Source organism: Schistocerca gregaria, chromosome X (genome assembly GCF_023897955.1).
Source record: "Schistocerca gregaria isolate iqSchGreg1 chromosome X, iqSchGreg1.2, whole genome shotgun sequence".
In the NCBI taxonomy this organism is placed as follows: domain Eukaryota; kingdom Metazoa; phylum Arthropoda; class Insecta; order Orthoptera; family Acrididae; genus Schistocerca; species Schistocerca gregaria.
Genome location: NC_064931.1, coordinates 649,593,885 through 649,610,705, shown reverse-complemented (window position 1 = coordinate 649,610,705; position 16,821 = coordinate 649,593,885). Strand labels below are relative to the sequence as shown.

The window sequence follows — 16,821 nt, the reverse complement described above, 5'->3', positions numbered from 1 at the left end:
TGTGTGTTTGAAATCTGTTTGTTCATTTAGTATATCTTAGTGATAATCATGTAGGTATATCTCAAATTCCTCCAAAATATTCATGGCTGGACCTTATGCGATTTTCTGCAGGATTTTTAGTGTGTTTTCAGTGTTGTCAATTTTGTGTTTTTTCATTTTTGAGGTGTGTAAAGAAGGTGGATTGATTGTTATTTGTTTCTCTTACGTGTTCTCTGAATCTAACGATGAAATTTCTTCCCTTCTGTACTACATAAACTTTTGTGCAGTTATTGTAATTAATTTTTTAGATTCCAGAGCTTAAGTGTTTCGGTAATATGGCTTTTCCTGAACATAGTTTTGTGCTAATATTATTTGTCGGTCTGAATGTTAATTTCAGATTTGTATTTTTTAGAAGGGAGTTTAGTTTATTGGAGAGTTTTCCCATATAGTTTGTTGCTATGTAGATCTTTTTTTAATGCAGTTTCTCTCATTAGTGTTATTTTATGATTTACAGGGTACTTTTTAGGGTGTGTTTTTGTCGTATAGCAGTACAGTCACATTAGCATTATAAATATTCTTCTATGCGATGTATAGTGATGCCATAGTAACAGTACATAACATTTTTCTTTAATCGTACTCGAGTTATTTCTTTCTGCATGATCTCTTGTTGCAGTGGCAAATTTACGATTCTGTTAGTAGTGGAATGAAAGAATGAAAACAGATGAAACAAACAATTAACAAGCAACCTACCTTCTTCATACATCTAAAAATGAAAAACACAACACACTTCAAAAATGAAAACCACAAAGTTGAAACATTGAAAATGCACTACAAATCCTGCGCAAACATGCAATCATGAATATTTTGGAGAAATTTGAAATGTACGTACACTCCAAGGATTATCCCTATGATATACTAGATGAACAAATTGATTTCAAGTGCACACAGTTTTTCAATAATTTTATTGAAATTTTATATAGGGATACTGGATAACCAAAACACCAGAGATTACAAACACATCAACAACAGTTCCACAGATACACAACCCATAACAATGTAAGTATCTGAGTAAACAACTAGCTGTCTAACTTGAATTTCTATGACAATCAAATAATAAAAAAATGTATTATAATATAGGTCCAACAGCAAATTATCAAACAACTTTAAAATGTCACTTAAAAAACATTGCATCCAACAACTATAGACAGCAATAAACAGTTTAGTAAAAGTTTACATCCATCAACAACATCAGGACATGGGTATATCATCAAATGTTAAAAATCCTTTATAAATTACATATTATGCAAATTACAAATAAATGTCATTGTTTGTGAATGTACTGACGAAGGCAATAAAATTGCAATAAACTTATACACTATATTATACGAGTAGTTTTAAAAAAATATATAGAAATTTACTTGCCATAAAAGTCTGTAACTTAAGAATTAACAATGTATTCCAAATAGCCTGAACATATTATACAGCATTTACATGTGTAGAACACTAAATATTTACAAATAATGCACAAAACACAATCTCATATCTACTAACAACAAAAACTAGAAAATTGCGGAAACTGTTTATGTCGGTTTCTTGAGTGCATTCCTTCATGCGATTCTAAAATTAGTAACTACACTGAAGTACCAATCAAACAACATTATATGCTCTTAGGTACATTATCCTCTCAGCCCTTGGATTCTAGAGTGATCAAAATTTAAGTTCTGATTTAAAAATTAAAGAGCCACTGTAAAACGAACTGCTCAGGACTAAACAAGAGCCCACAGATTTGGTATATATGCATACACTAAACCGGCATCAAATGGGGGTATTGGCACATACGAAGAGGGTTTGACAGGTGATAATTTTTGACAGCAAAGTAAATGGTATGTGACCAGAATTATAGCTTGAAGTCTATGAAAAATGGATAGCAGGTGATAGAAATGCTTTCAGTGGGTGACCTACAAGCCAGCAGAGCTTTAATGACAATGATGATTAACCCAGTCTTTGCAGAATATAGAAGGCTAGTGAAGATTAGTGCATTCAGACCTGAGCTGCTGGAGAGATGGTAGAATCCTTCTGTCATATACTCTTGAGGTACAGCTCACCCGTTGTAAAGCCTGTATCAGCAGGAGTGGAGGGTGACAATAACAATAAAATGATTACTTTTCAACAAGTACGGGACACACAAATCAGCAGTTTTCTGCACAGAATTAAGGAAGGATGGAGATTCAAGGCTGGGATTGATTACTAAAGGGAGTTCATTATTCCAATAACACTGCCATTCCAGTAGTATGAAAATAGAGCGGTGGTGATGTTATTTGTACAGCACATCTGCCTTTGGTAGATACAACCCCAGAAGACATGACAAACAGACCACACAGCGATGGCTGTTGGTTCTTTACAGGAAATAAATATGTAGCCAGGCAGGCAGATCAACAGATCTTATCACTGGACCTTTCAATAAACCAATTCTCAATTTTCTGTCCCACAACTTTGATTTGGACCTCTGGTGATGGGTTGTCGAGCACAATCATTTGTTCAACAGTACTGACATGGTCTCATGCTACTTGCAGTTTAATGTTTTATCTTTACTGCATTTTCAACCATATACTTAGAATTAATTTTGGTTTCAACATACTATGTGATCTGTGTCAGTTATTGGCCTAGATAGTGAGAGGTTAGGACACAGAAGTGGCAATGAAGAACTCAAACCCTTCCACTTTATTACCGCATCATAGAAACAAAGATTATGGAATTGTAGTGGCAGCTGCTGATGGATGCTACTGCGACAACAGCAGAAAATTCAGAGACAATTCAAGATACTATAGAAATGGCAGAACAATCTGCTGATGTGCACAACAAAGCTAATAACATTTCTGGCATTTCAGTCTACTCTTTTATTGTCTTCTAGGGCTCACATTTATGAGCTGGTTCAAAAATTATAACCTCTTGTAGACCACAATAGTTTGTCACTCAACATCTTGAGTTATTTTCCCCTCATTTTTTAGATGCAAACATATTTAGTGACTGCTCTACTAAGTATCAACCAATGTCAGAAGCAAATTAACCAGTCAAATCCTGGTTGGCAAAACTACATTGTCTTTATCAACATAGTAATTTCCTGTGCTCACAGTGTAACGTATCTTTTTCTGAATCTTTAATTCAAGATGCGGTTGTACATCTAGCTCCAGACAAGTAAGTTTGAGCTAGCACTCTTAGAAAGTCTGATCTCAGTTTAAGCAAGCTTCTTCACACAGCGCATTCATTTGTAACGACTTCAGCTGCATAACATGCATCAAGGTTCCATAGGTGTGGCAAAAGCACAATCTAGGAAGTTCTGCTCCCTAAAGTCAATAAGACAACACAATCTTTAGATTCTATGACACCATCAAAGGTGCAAATACGTTGACTAGAAATGCCAGCTCCAGCAAAAAAAGCATGACGGGGCATAGATAGAGATTCTGATGGTAGTGGTGGTGGTGGTGGTGGTGGTGGTGGTGGTGGTGGTGGTGGTAATGTCATGTTTTCTGCCTGCAACAAACTTAGTCATGTGGTTGCCGTTTATTAATGCTGCTCCCTGGCTGCGTCATGCCACTGTACAGCATCAGGCCTTCAACTCGTACCACAAATTCACTCACATGTTTGATCTCATTAGTCATTGACAATGTGGACATGGCTCTCCCAGTACAGGTCACAAGCACATATCCCTAATTAACACTGACACGTATTGGTGTATCGGCTCACTGCCTATGGAGGAAATTAAACATCTTCCAATGTACAGTAATCAACCTACTGCTTTAACAGGCCAAGTAACAATCAATGCTACCCACAAACATGTACGTAGACCAACAACATGTTTTGTAGTAATTAACTTTTTTTTTAGTTTTTTTTGCGTGTCTGGACATCTTTACTGATTTTGGTTTTCAAGATTCACTTGACACAATCTCTAAAAGTATTCTGTTTATCAATTCCAATGCTTTATTTAGGGAATACTCCGAGTTAAGTTTTACACAGAACACAAATAAGTTTCAAATATCGTTAAAACCTAATTCCTCCTCATTTCTACCAGGATGAACATATACCATTTGCTATGAAGGAATTAGTTAAAGCACAACTTAATGGCAACAGGATTTGTGACACCAGTCACATCTGCTGATAACTGTAATTAATAAGCCTAATGAACTATTCAGATATGTGGCTATTTTAAAGTGTCTAGCAACACTGACTCTAATGTAAATGTTTATCCTATTGTTTGTCTGGAATAACTAATGGGAAATATGTATGGTCAGTGGATCTGGTTAGCTTCAGAATAACAGCTTCTGAATAGTATGCTCACTCCTAGTATATTCAGTATTAGCTTAGGAGACAACGAATTCTGATCAATAGAGTAGGCAGTCATTTGGCAAGAGTACAGCCAATTAGCAAATCTGGTTATTTGGTGACTGAATCCGAGTTTCCTACTTTCATGCTCTCATATATGGTGAGGAGATGAATGAGGCAGTCATTTGATGAAAGACAGGTAACAAGAGATCTACACTGTGTATTAGAAACCGTTTGCACATCATACACAAAAGCAGAGACACTGAATATTCTATAGACACTGAAGATTCTATAGACTCACAAATTCTTCTTGTGTGTGCTTTAACACAGAATAATATGACACACGTGATTGTAAAATAAATATTTTTTGGGTATGGCAAAATGGAGATTGGATGTGGAAGACTTATGCCATAGGTGGAGGAATGACTAATCTGCACTATCATTTAAAAAGATGTCACAAGTATTACTATACTGATTATGGGGGAAGGGGGAGGGGGAGAGGGGGAGATAGAGGAAGGGGAGTCATGATGTGCATAAAGGAGAACATGCACATTCTAATTTCTGAAAGTAATTGCATGCAAACGTATGATGCTGTAACAGGAACTGAAGGCATGAACAACTATTTTTAGTACTGAAGACTTAGCTGACAATGTACTAATTAATGGAGAATGCAGAAAGAGCACCAAAACTTGTCAACAACTTCAATTTTGGATCCAAAAACTGCATAGTTTAATTTGAAAACACAAATATGAAACATGCATCTCCGTGGTTAGTAAGGTTACAGTGACATGCCTTTACCACTTCATAAAACCATGGTGACCATTTGTCGAAGTGAAAATAGCTCATCATGATCATTATGATATATGGAAGTATCTCGTGCAAAACAGATGCCTCAAACTGTATGTGGGATTTGAGGAAGCAATGCTACCTTGAGACCACAGATACCAGCTGTTTGGAAATTCTCTCACGCCCTATTCAACCAGAGCTAGTCGAACGCTCCAATGCTCTCAAACCACTGAGAAAATATGGATTCAAATTGCAGTGGTCCACCACTTGCTAGGCAGCATACTTTGAGTTAAAAAATAAAGGGTGCAAGATGGGAGAAGTCCCACCCCACCCCCCTCGACTCTGGAATAAAAGTTTCCTGAGGCCTGTCCATCACAGAGCTGTTGGAAAGGATGCCTGCCCCCTTACACCACCTGTCCTGGTACCATGGGCCATTAGAAGGTGAGAGTATCAAATACCTCAACGTACTCTCAATATGGAAGAAATCAAGAGTGGCTGCAATATTGTTTTAAGGCAGATATTACTGCCACTGGCAGCTAAGAGCCCAAAGGGCATGGCAACCACGTTAGACCTCGACAGGAAATAAATAACTAGCCTGGCTGGCAGATCAGCAGTTTATACCTTATCACTGAAGTACTCACTGACTTTATTCTCAAATACAGATGTCACCTCACTTTTCTGGACCTATAATTTCATTTGGAACTATTTGATTGTTTGTTTGTTAAGATGATTCTGGTTTCGTTTAGCGGTACTGATGTGGGCTCATATTACTTGCAGCCCAAATGTTTGCACTATATGGCATTTTTGGCTATTGTCTAAGCACCAATTTTGATTTCTACACACTACATGGTTTGTAGGAGTGGCCTGTATATTTAGTGTCAAACTACAGTACAAAAATTAGGATATAGTCCTCGGTAAGCAGTGGGAATCTCACCGCGATGTTATAAATAAAATACAATATAAATACCTTGTAGCTTCCACATGGTTTACACCTTTCTACTTGAGCATACACTGGCTTGTAGGGCAACAACTGCCCCTCTTATTCATTCAAGAGGCATCTCATTTAGGATCTAGGCTGGGTAGACCCAATAAAAGACATTTCTGCCAGAGAAAAATCTGGTGCTGTTAACCAGATACTGATCCCATGACCATTGCTTCAGCATGAGCGGTGCTGAGCACTACACCACGTGATGAGGTAGAGGTCCACTCATGCTGTGTGATAATGGTAAAGTCTTGTTTCCCTCATTTTGTGCAAGCAGCCTGAAAATACTGACTTTTGGTTAACATGGTTAACAGCCACTGTAGGCCTGAGAGAGAATATTAGCAAGGTCATGTCTGTACATACGAAATGTAGCTGACTGAGGGTGGAGCATAGAAGAATTGGGTGGAAAAGAGTAAGAACACTACAATAATGAGATAAGATAGTTTTTTCAAGTTGCATACAACTAGGTGCTCAGGTCTACTACTGAAAATCTCAATAAGAACTGTGGTATGACAAATCTGTTAGGGATGTAGCACAGAGAAAGAGTAGGATGGAAAGAAGATCAAGATTTAATGCTGCATCAATGGTGAGGTCATTAGAAGTTTAAAACATTCTCCACATACAAAAGGCTCAGACATGAAATCAGTTGAGGCATTTTCATGGGAACCATGATGGCATTCACTTGGAGTGATTTAGATAAACCATGGAAAATCCAAATCTGAATAACTCCGTGGGGAAGATTCCAGAATGAGATTTTCAAACTGTAGCAGAGAGTGTGCTGATATGTAACTCCCTGGCAGGTTAAAACTTTGTGCCAGAGCGAGACTTGAACTCGGGACCTTTGCGTTTCATGGGCAAGTGCTCTAGGGACTGAGCTCAAATTCATGGGGGTTTGAATCCCATTACCTCCAAGTGTATTTCCAGCAGTTTAACTACTGTGCCACCACACCCAGTATCATGCAGAGAAACGCAAAAGTTACTGAATGGAAAAAAACTGGCTGTTTCTGTATCTGTCTAATAAGATGCACTGACGAAGAATCAATTAGATGATTAGGGACAGTCAATTGGAGTAACAGATTAAGGTCGGGGAGGATTAGGACTGCAATTAGAGAGATAAATTTTGGTTCTTAAAAGAGGCATTAAAGAACTGAGACGAAAGATGCTGGTGCATTAGATTCCTGATATGAATGGGGATGTTTTAATTTCATTCTTGCAACCACTATGTTCATTGTCTTTCCATTTCCTTCATTGTGATGTTTTCTGTAACAGTTTTAGTCAGTTTACCATTTTGAAATTTGTTAGTGTCCTTTTTATTACATTCAGATTATTTCTGTCTCTCTACTGGTGTCATTTTTGTCATTATCATTAATACTGTGTGTTGGATAATTTTTTCCTATTACGCATCTACTCATCTCCTCTTTTATTTTCACAATGAAGGCATGGCGAAAAAATTTCAGCCCAATGTTGAAAGACTTTCTGTATTTCAAAAAGCCATTTATTTTTACGTGTGTGCACTTTTTTCCACTGAAAAGATTCACTCTGCAAAGCACAACTCTGACAGGCCTACCAACACTAAAAATTAATATGTAGACCCCTTTTCACCAATTTTCCATGAATTTCTGTTGTTGATTAACCTCCAGACTAAAGAATTTGTGGCTGCCTTAGCACCACTCTTCATGCTGAGGAACTGGAAAATTCAGGGCAGAGACTTGTCAGGTGCTACAACAGACTAACTGAGGTACGAGTGCCAGTCTGCATACAACTGCTGACCTTGGACAGACAGTAAGAGCTATCAGGTATGACATTACACAAACAAGACTGTGAGCCACTATACATAGTCTTAGTGTATTTGTACCTCACAATGGGTTATTCAAAACGATAATGGGGACTTCGTGAGATCACATGGCATAAGTGCTCACAATCCACAAGACTTTAACACTGACTGCCTGCCATCATCAAACCTGAATTCATGGCATCTGAAAGCCAAGCTACATCATCAGTGATAGCTGTAGAACAGTTAGCTATTGAATCGACAGTTACAAGAGCAGCAGCAACACCTGTACTAACAATGAGAATTCCTCCAGCATCTAGAGCAATTCCTCCAAGAGAAGGCTACCTGGTTGCACCTAAGCCAGTAACAAAGTGGCTCAGTAGGTGCAATACCGGTTACCCTGATGACACACCAGGTGGGTCATGCTGGTACCTACCTGCAGTAGTAAGGCTGGTAAGCCACAGCGGCATTGTTCATGGCATCCAGGCAAGGATGTATAACTGTGGCTTTCAAACACGACTGTTCTAGACAGACTGCCCAGTTATATCGTTCAGTCACACTGAGAACCATTTTGCCACTGCTGATATAACGCAAGGTGAACTGCCTTAGTACCTGGTAAATCTGTCACAGTGTTGCCAGTTCCCCAAGGTGGAGTTTGTGGCACAGCAACTGCCACAAATTTAATTGTCACATGGTATTCAAGTTGGCAAAAACTTTTAGTTGTCTAAAAATTTTTCAGCCACTAAATAATTTAGATGTACGGACAGATGGAAGCCACAAGGCATCAAATCTCAGTAACAGGATATATATTTAAACAGTTCATATTAAAAATTCCCAGATGATGTTGTGCACATGCATTATCCTTATGAAAAATTAGTCTCGCTCGATCCAGGATACTTCTTGTAAATATTTTTATCACGTCAGTCCAGAAGATGTGTGCAACATTTGCAAGTTATTGCTTTAATAAATAAGAATACTCCCTCTTTGCTTCCCTGAAATCAGTGGCCTTAACTGTTCCACCAAATGATATAAATATTCCCTTTTTTGTCAAAGCAAAACACCGCCATCAATGTCAACATAATCTCTGTACCAGGCCAAGGACTTTTCAGTTGGCATCTTTCTTGCTTTGTTATATTCACCCTATATTTTAACTGTTTCACTACTTTTGTCTAATATTTACATGCGTAGCTCTTAACGAATCCTATACACCAGCATCTTTGTTCTTATGATTAGTGGCAGAAATTTATGTCAATTTCAACTGTTCTCAGACTATCATGGGCACATTTCAAAGGCTACAAGTTCTGACAGGCTCTTCTGGCATCTCTGTTTATATGTTTCTTGTTTCACACCAGTATCTTAACATGAAACGAAATGCATAAAAGTAAATACTATTAACATTCTCGTCACTTACCTCATAAACTAAGTCAATATAGCCCCACCGTACCAGAGTTATTGTTAAAAGATCGTACACCGCTGTAGCATTTTTGTACGCATGTATCCTTGCATCCCTGAATTCTGGCGACTGGCTTAAAACGGCATCACGGACAGCCATGGCCTCACTGTAGCAGCAAAAAGTTATAATTAAATTATGCTGCTGTATGTACAAGAAACAGTGAATTAATTAATACAAATCAATGAACTCCAATCCACAGTAACTGATGGCATGAAAAGTGCTACCTGATGAATATATTATACAAAGAGAAGAAACTGCAGGAATTAAAACACTCTCTCAGTATAGCCAATGCAGAGGAAATCCCACTTTCTGAAAAATTTCTGATCACATTGGTACAAAAGATTTTCTACAAACTTTTTTAGTTACTTGCTGCAGCTGACGATGGCGTGTTTTAGGTGCATGATATAGCAAGGCCCTTAGTCCTTACCATAATTTTGTGAGCTGAGTTTGGATAAAATAGAAATCTGAGAATTATAAAACTTCAACTACAATTAAAAATTATAAAAAATCTGGTGTCCAAACACTACACACAATTTGAAAAGCTTTGCTAGTCTCATCATCAGCTAAAATAGATGGTAGATCTCTAATTACATTTGATTTTGCCCTCCTATCACAATATAAAAAGCACTCAAAACATGACATTTGCGCAGCACAGCCATCACGCACAGGGTTGATGCTGCTATCTGGCATGTGTTGGGGTAATGCACTATTTGGAGGTGGGTCAAGGTTACTTCATCCAATTGGAATGAGCACTATGATGTATGCCATGGCTGGATAGTTAGCTTCACCAATCATAGTTTATTGTCCCGCACTGCCTGCCATCCATCCATCCTCCCGCACTCAACAGCGAAATGACAGCCTGCAGGGGAATGGCACATTGTCACACATCACTCTCCCCATAGGAAACCTTGGCAGCTTGATCTGCATGCTCATTTCCCCAGATTTTCACATGCCATGGTACGCAGCAGAACTATACATGCTTCCCCTTGCTGCTGAAGAAATTGGTTTCTCTGCTGGGTAGATTTATTGCAATGCTCATAGGGCACTAACGGAATCAGAGCAGATGAGAAACTTTTTGCTATCAAGATGCCTCATCTGTTCCAGTGTGTTTAAGATCGCATAGAGATCTGCAGCAAACACTGTATTCACAGGAAAGGTGACTTCTGAATACATGGCCAGGGAACACTGCTTAACATCCAAAGGAGTACCTTGCTTTGAGCCATCAGTATACACTATTTGAAAACTGGAATGCCTATCTAAAATATTATAAAATGAAGATTGAAAGGTAAAATCTAGAGTGCAATCTTGCTTAATATTTGTTAATTCTAAAATAATTCTGGGTATCTTTGGAGGCCAATGTGGTGATTTGCTCAAACCTTGGTGTGAAACTTTAAAATCAGCCACGCCATTTTTAAAAAGGCAGCCCTTTGTGTGAAACCCATAGGGTCTTGTTGATCACTGTCAATGATCTAAGGACTTTCCACTGGTGGGCACGTAATGGTACTGTATGTGTCTGTGGCACAGATAATACATTGGAGGCCTGTCACACCAAGAGTAGTTGCAACCTGATGTTATGTGCTGGCTCACCAGCCTCAGTGCCGAGGCTTGGTATGGGGCTGGTTCTTAAGGCACCTGTGGTCAACCTAATTCGTTCATGGTGCACACATTCAACATTTTTAAATATGAAGATCTTGCAGACCCACACGCCACACACCCATATTCAAGTGGAGACTGCATGAAAGCCCTTAAAACTGGACCAGACAAGAGCAGTCTGCTTCCTATGAACTATGGCTAACCTATTTCAAAATATTTAGGGCCTTTAGAGAGCAAGCCCTATTGCATACATTCCACATTTGTGCAAGTCACTTGGCCATCCCTACCTTCAGGTGTTCAAGCCAGGGAATCATATAGGCTATGGCCCAACTGCCACTGCCTGTGTGTCAGCTGTTTGCCCAATGCTGCCTACAGGTGCCCATCCATCCACAGGTGGGCACTCAAGCTGGCACAGTCTGGCTTACAGAGTGTGGGAAGAATGACTACTGAACTGCTTCTGTGCACACTGTAAATAGCCTGTTGTTGTTGTTGTTGTTGTTTTGTGTGTATGTGTGTGTGGCACCTACTGAAGTGATATGTAAGTGGCCGTCAAATATCTATAGATTCTTTTCTTTATAGTGGTTCTTGAAATGCTATAAGTAGGCTTTTGTACAATAATTAGCATCTAACTTCCAATATCTGCTATTTATGTTTTTCCAGATTTCTGTGACAGTCTCTCTCGACTCACAGAAACCTGAAATCATTCATGCTATACTTCTTTGTATATTTTCAATATCCCCTGTTGAACCGATTTGGTATGGGTCCCATACACTTGAGCGATATTCTAAGATGAGATGCACAAGCAATTTGTACATAGTCCCTGTTGCAGACCGTATTTTTTCCAACATCATACCCCTGAACTGAATTCTGCCACATGCCTTCCTTATACTTGAGCCTATATGATCATTCTGTTTCATACCCATGTAAATTGTTACACCAAGGTATTCATATGTGTTGACAGGTGAATTGTGACTCATTGATACTTTAATCACAGTGTACTACATTATTGCATTCATTTTTAATATCTAAATTTCTGAACTTTTAAAATATGTTACCAATATTTGCATGAATCTTATCAAAATCTGACTGGATCTCTGTGCAGTTTTCTTCAGATGGTACTTCATTAATATGCAACAAACTACAAAAACTTTGAAGTTACTACAGTCTCCAGGTCATTAACATAAACATGTTCAATAAAAAAGATCCCAACACACTTCCCCTGGGGCATGACTGAAATTAATTTCTACTTCTAGGTAATATGCAACATTCTTACTATAAAGAATCCCCAATCTAGTAATGAGTTTTGTTTTATATCCCATATAACTGCACTTTTGTTAATAAGTGTTATTTCAATTGCCTTGAGCCATGGCTTTCAGTATGCCATGTGAGAAAAGCACATGTTGGGTTTCACATGGCTAATGTTTTTGGAATTCATGCTTTCTAGCATGAAGGAAGTAACTGTTCAAAACACCTTGTTATGATTGAGCTTGGAACATGTTCTAGGATTCTACAACAGGCAGAAATCAATGAGATTGGATGATAGTTTTGTAAATCACTTCTGCTATTTTTCCTTGTAGATGTATGCAACTTGTGCTTTCTTCCAATCAGTGAACACAGTTTTTGGTTGAAGAGATCTGTGGTACATCATGGTTAATGGCAGCCAACTCGGCTGCAAATTCTATACAAAGTCTGACAGGAATACTATCAGGATTTGGAGTTTTGTTTAATTTTCAAGAGATTTTAGTTGTATCTGAATGCCACTGACACCAATAGCTATATCACTCATCTTTTCCACAAAATCACTGTAAAGAAACCATTTGCAGCATTAACAGCTTCTGTAAGACAGGAAAGTAAGTTATGTTCCTACAATATTCCTTTACAGCCTGATTCTGACAGATGAGCACACTGCTGAGTAACCACTTGCATTATAGTCACAGAAGTATCATACCAGCAGAAGGAATGTCAGCCTACTCTCACTTTGGGCTGCATCATCTCATCACTCCTCGGGCTGCTTGTAGTAGCAATCTGTTGAAATGTGAACAATTCAATAACTGTGTTGTAATGATCAACTTATCACTGTATGTGTTCGTATATTCTTTGTCAGCAATTTTTGTCGTTATGCTATTGAGCAGATGCATTTGAAGTACAGTTACAAATAAGCATTCATTACTTGTCAAATTACAGGCTTTCATTTTGTCATTTGAATATCAGCACACAAATTTTTAGTTCTCACAAACATTATGAGCAAAGAGCCTGTGGATTGTGGTTTTACAGTCTGATGGTAATAACATGTGGAAAAACAAGTGTGTAGAAGAATACAGCATTCCTTTGTTTGGTGGTATCAACTGCAGTACATGTATTTTAAGACAAATTCTCTTATACAAGGTACAGTTATTGAGTTTTAGTGAAAGGTGTAATACTGAAATGGAGTTGATCAAGATGGCACAACTAAACACCATGCTCAAGAGAAAGTTGAAATCGAAAGACACCAGAGAAAAGACAGGAAATGTCAGGAAAACATAATACAATGACTTTCAGACATCCACTTGGAGTATGCAAAGAATACAGGAAACCACCAATGATTTACAGAACTGGCATTCAAATTCTTGAGCAGAAAGGTATTATGAATCAACCTATGTTATCAGAATTATTGTCACAATGAAGTTTAATGCAAAAGATTACTGACTCGAAAATTACTTTTTGAAGTTTCATTGGTTTACATGTAGTTTGAGATTTGGTGTTAACAATGAAGGAAGCTTGGTCATAAGCTGTAAAGGTAGCTTCTTTTATGAATAACAATAGTCCTCCTCCAGCTTTAAATAAAGACATTCCAGATCTTAAATATGGTTGGTCAATTGTTTAGGGTCAAGGGACTAAAGAGTAATGTTATCAGTCCAGAGAGAACTCATATGGAGTTAGTGACATCAGCCAGATATTTGAATGAATTACATCAGTAGGAGTGACAAAAACGAGGCACTGAAAGCAATATTGATGCCAAAGCTGAGCAAAAATATGGGGCAGGCCAGCTCATGAGTCAGAGCATACAAGGGGTCTCCCAGGGTTCCTCTGTGGTGAGGGAAACCCCACCCGCATCCCCCCACCAAGACTGTTAACAGGATCAAGAATGCCTTGTAGCTGAGAGTGTCATAATACTAAAATTAAGAAGGCTAAAACCATAATAAACGTAAGTTGAACTTTCAGTAATAAAATAAGGTGAGAGAAAATCAGATCAGTAGATGGGTAGAGCCCGACAAGTGTCTCCCAGTGCTCAACATGTGGTGGGGTTGTCCTTCCCACAGCCGTCCCACCCCTGATATGTTATAGTCAAAGTGTTAAAGAGGGTAACAGCATCCCTATTCCTTCAGATGCTATCTCTAAAACGGAAAATGGGGTGCAACAGGAAAATTGAGCTAATCCCTTCTAAAAGCAACAATTAAAACAGAGTGAAATAGGGATGACCACAGCAGCTGGCAAAGGAGCTACAGTCCAGGGTTCCCCAGATCCAGCATGTAGTGGGAGATGCCCCAAACACAGTCACCCTGCCCTGGCCATTAAAAAAGTTGTTTAAAATATTAATTCTCAGAATAAAAATCCCTCTCATAGAGAAAATGGAGAACCAGTTCAATTGTCTGTGAGTGGTCTGCCAATACTACAGGTAAATAATCCAGAAGACCTTGTGTAGCTTAGAGAGAGAGAGAGAGAGAGAGAGAGAGAGAGAGAGAGAGAGAGAGAGAGAGAGAGAGAGAGAGGAGGGGGCATTCCATCTGGATGTGAGTTATTGTCTGTAACACTCTTAAATCCACTACATGGGGGCAGCTCATTACATAACATAGAACTAGGGGATAATGTGCTATGAAAATGCAGAGACAGTGGATTCCCTTAACTAGGAACAGGAGGAGGAACACTCACAGCAATAGTCTCCCTCATGTACAGAGTTTATTAGAAGAAGAAGCCCACCAGATGGCGTTTCATCTCTGAGTGAGGAATGATCTTATTTGCACCTGCAAATCCACACCTGGCATCATCAGAGTAAATGTTGGGCAAGTAATTGCTTCCTTAGCCAAACAGCCCTGGCATGCGACATGACTCTGGACTCATAGAAACACCACTGAGTAGGCAGTATGAATATGATCAAGATATAGTCATGATTAGCTGCTATCAAATGATGGCAAGATTAACATCAGTTGCCTGGTGACTGCTTACTGGCTCACTACAAACTAAAACACAATCAAGGGAGGTCTTTTTAATAAAATGTAAGGCTCAGTTAATGGCTATCACATCCACCATAAAAACACTACATGCTCCCAACAATGAATATTGTTCCTGACTGGTGGGAGGTGTAAGAGCAGACCACGTCCTATCCATGGTTTTAGAGTAGTCAGTGTAGATGACAGACACCTTGACACACTAAGAGAACTGGAAGGAACAAACACCAGACGGTTTAGGGGATGAATAATTTTAGGACTGTGGATAGATTAGTTCTAATTCAAGGAATGAGAACCAACCAAAGGTAGGGGGGGGGGGGGGGGGAGAGAGAGAGAGAGAGAGAGAGAGAGAGAGAGAGAGAGAGAGAGAGAGAGAGAGAGTGGGGGGGGGGGTCCTTGTGTGTGTGTGTGTGTGTGTGGCGGGGGGGGGGGGGGGGGGGGGGGGGGGGACGGCACACCTGGCAGAAAGGCTCGAGATGCTTTCCAACTGGTGTGGTGATCCCATGTGAGGGCCTGTATTGGGGGTGCATGCAAAAAGAATTTCAAAAGTTGGATGATTCAAAGTAGTTTGATGGTGACTGCATAAGTGAGAAAGAGTTAGTACCAGTGAAACTGAAGATCCTCCTTCAGCAAGGAGATAGGCTACAGGACTAGTTCAGTAGGTGCTAGTGCTACATCTTACTCCACAATTATGGACTGAGTCAATAACCACAAAGCTGGAGGTACCACTGAGCCATAAATGTGGCACCCAGAGGCCAATTGGAATGAGACTGGAGTCCAGTAAATATGGAAGGGATTAGTGCAACCCGTTGAACAGGGTACCATCAGACCCTCAAAATGAGTAATTTTTATTATTTAAATTTTACAAAGAGTCCACCTCTTTTGTCTGTCACCTTTCACCTGATGCAACAACAATCCACTGGTTCACTCCAGAACAGGCCAATTTGTCAATCAAAACATGTCACCCGATCACCTGCCTAGTCAGACTGACGGCTCTCATTGCTACGACTGAAAAATCCCTCTCTCTTCTGTTACGAGCTGTCACCTTGAGCAGACACTAAATAGCTTAGTTCCTTCATTTTTGAATTTTCCATTCTCCTTTGAAATGGGTCAGAGGTCACTGGAGTTATCTTCTCTAGTCCTGGCAAACCTTGCCATGAAATGCTCATGAGCTAATAAATTGAGACAGTTTCTTTTTCTAAACCTGAGTACTATGTATTAATTACAAGCCCACACCTCTTTCCAATCCAGACTATACCTCCAGCAGGATCAGGTGTCAACAGCTGCAGATGGAACCTGATGTGGAAGCAAGGCCTGAGCAAATCATGGTGGAGAATGAAGTTCTGCAAAGGTGCCTTAACGAAGCATTAGTAAATGCAACACTGCAAAACAGCACCATGTCCCAAGCTAGCCTCGCTTCCCCATTTACGGGGTTCCCACAGTCGGTTCCATCCAGGTCTGTAATTGATGTTGCAATGGGTTTGCTGAAGTTTCAAGAAATTAGGTATCTTAATTCCATCGTTGTATATATACAAAACAATAAGGTACATCATAAAAGGTAGCGAGGACTGGATTACAAATGCTAGTGAACACACCCACAATACAAGAAGGAAGAATGAAGTACAGAGCATACCCCACCGACTGGCAATGCTAGAAAAAGGACCCCAGTACAGACTACTAAGAAGTCTGCCTAAAAACCTGCAAGATAGTGTACTTGGCAATGACTTTCCAA

The 16,821-nt window shown here is 39.2% G+C and overlaps 1 protein-coding gene across 1 annotated transcript in view; it reads right to left on the bottom strand.

The window, feature by feature from the left end:
• The window catches only part of LOC126297636 (tetratricopeptide repeat protein 7B-like), a gene marked incomplete in the record, with an annotated part of 163,629 nt that overhangs the window by 56,711 nt on the left and 90,097 nt on the right, over positions 1-16,821 (bottom strand). The window contains 1 exon segment of the mRNA XM_049988662.1: positions 9,250-9,397. Coding sequence (XP_049844619.1) covers positions 9,250-9,397 — 148 coding nt within the window.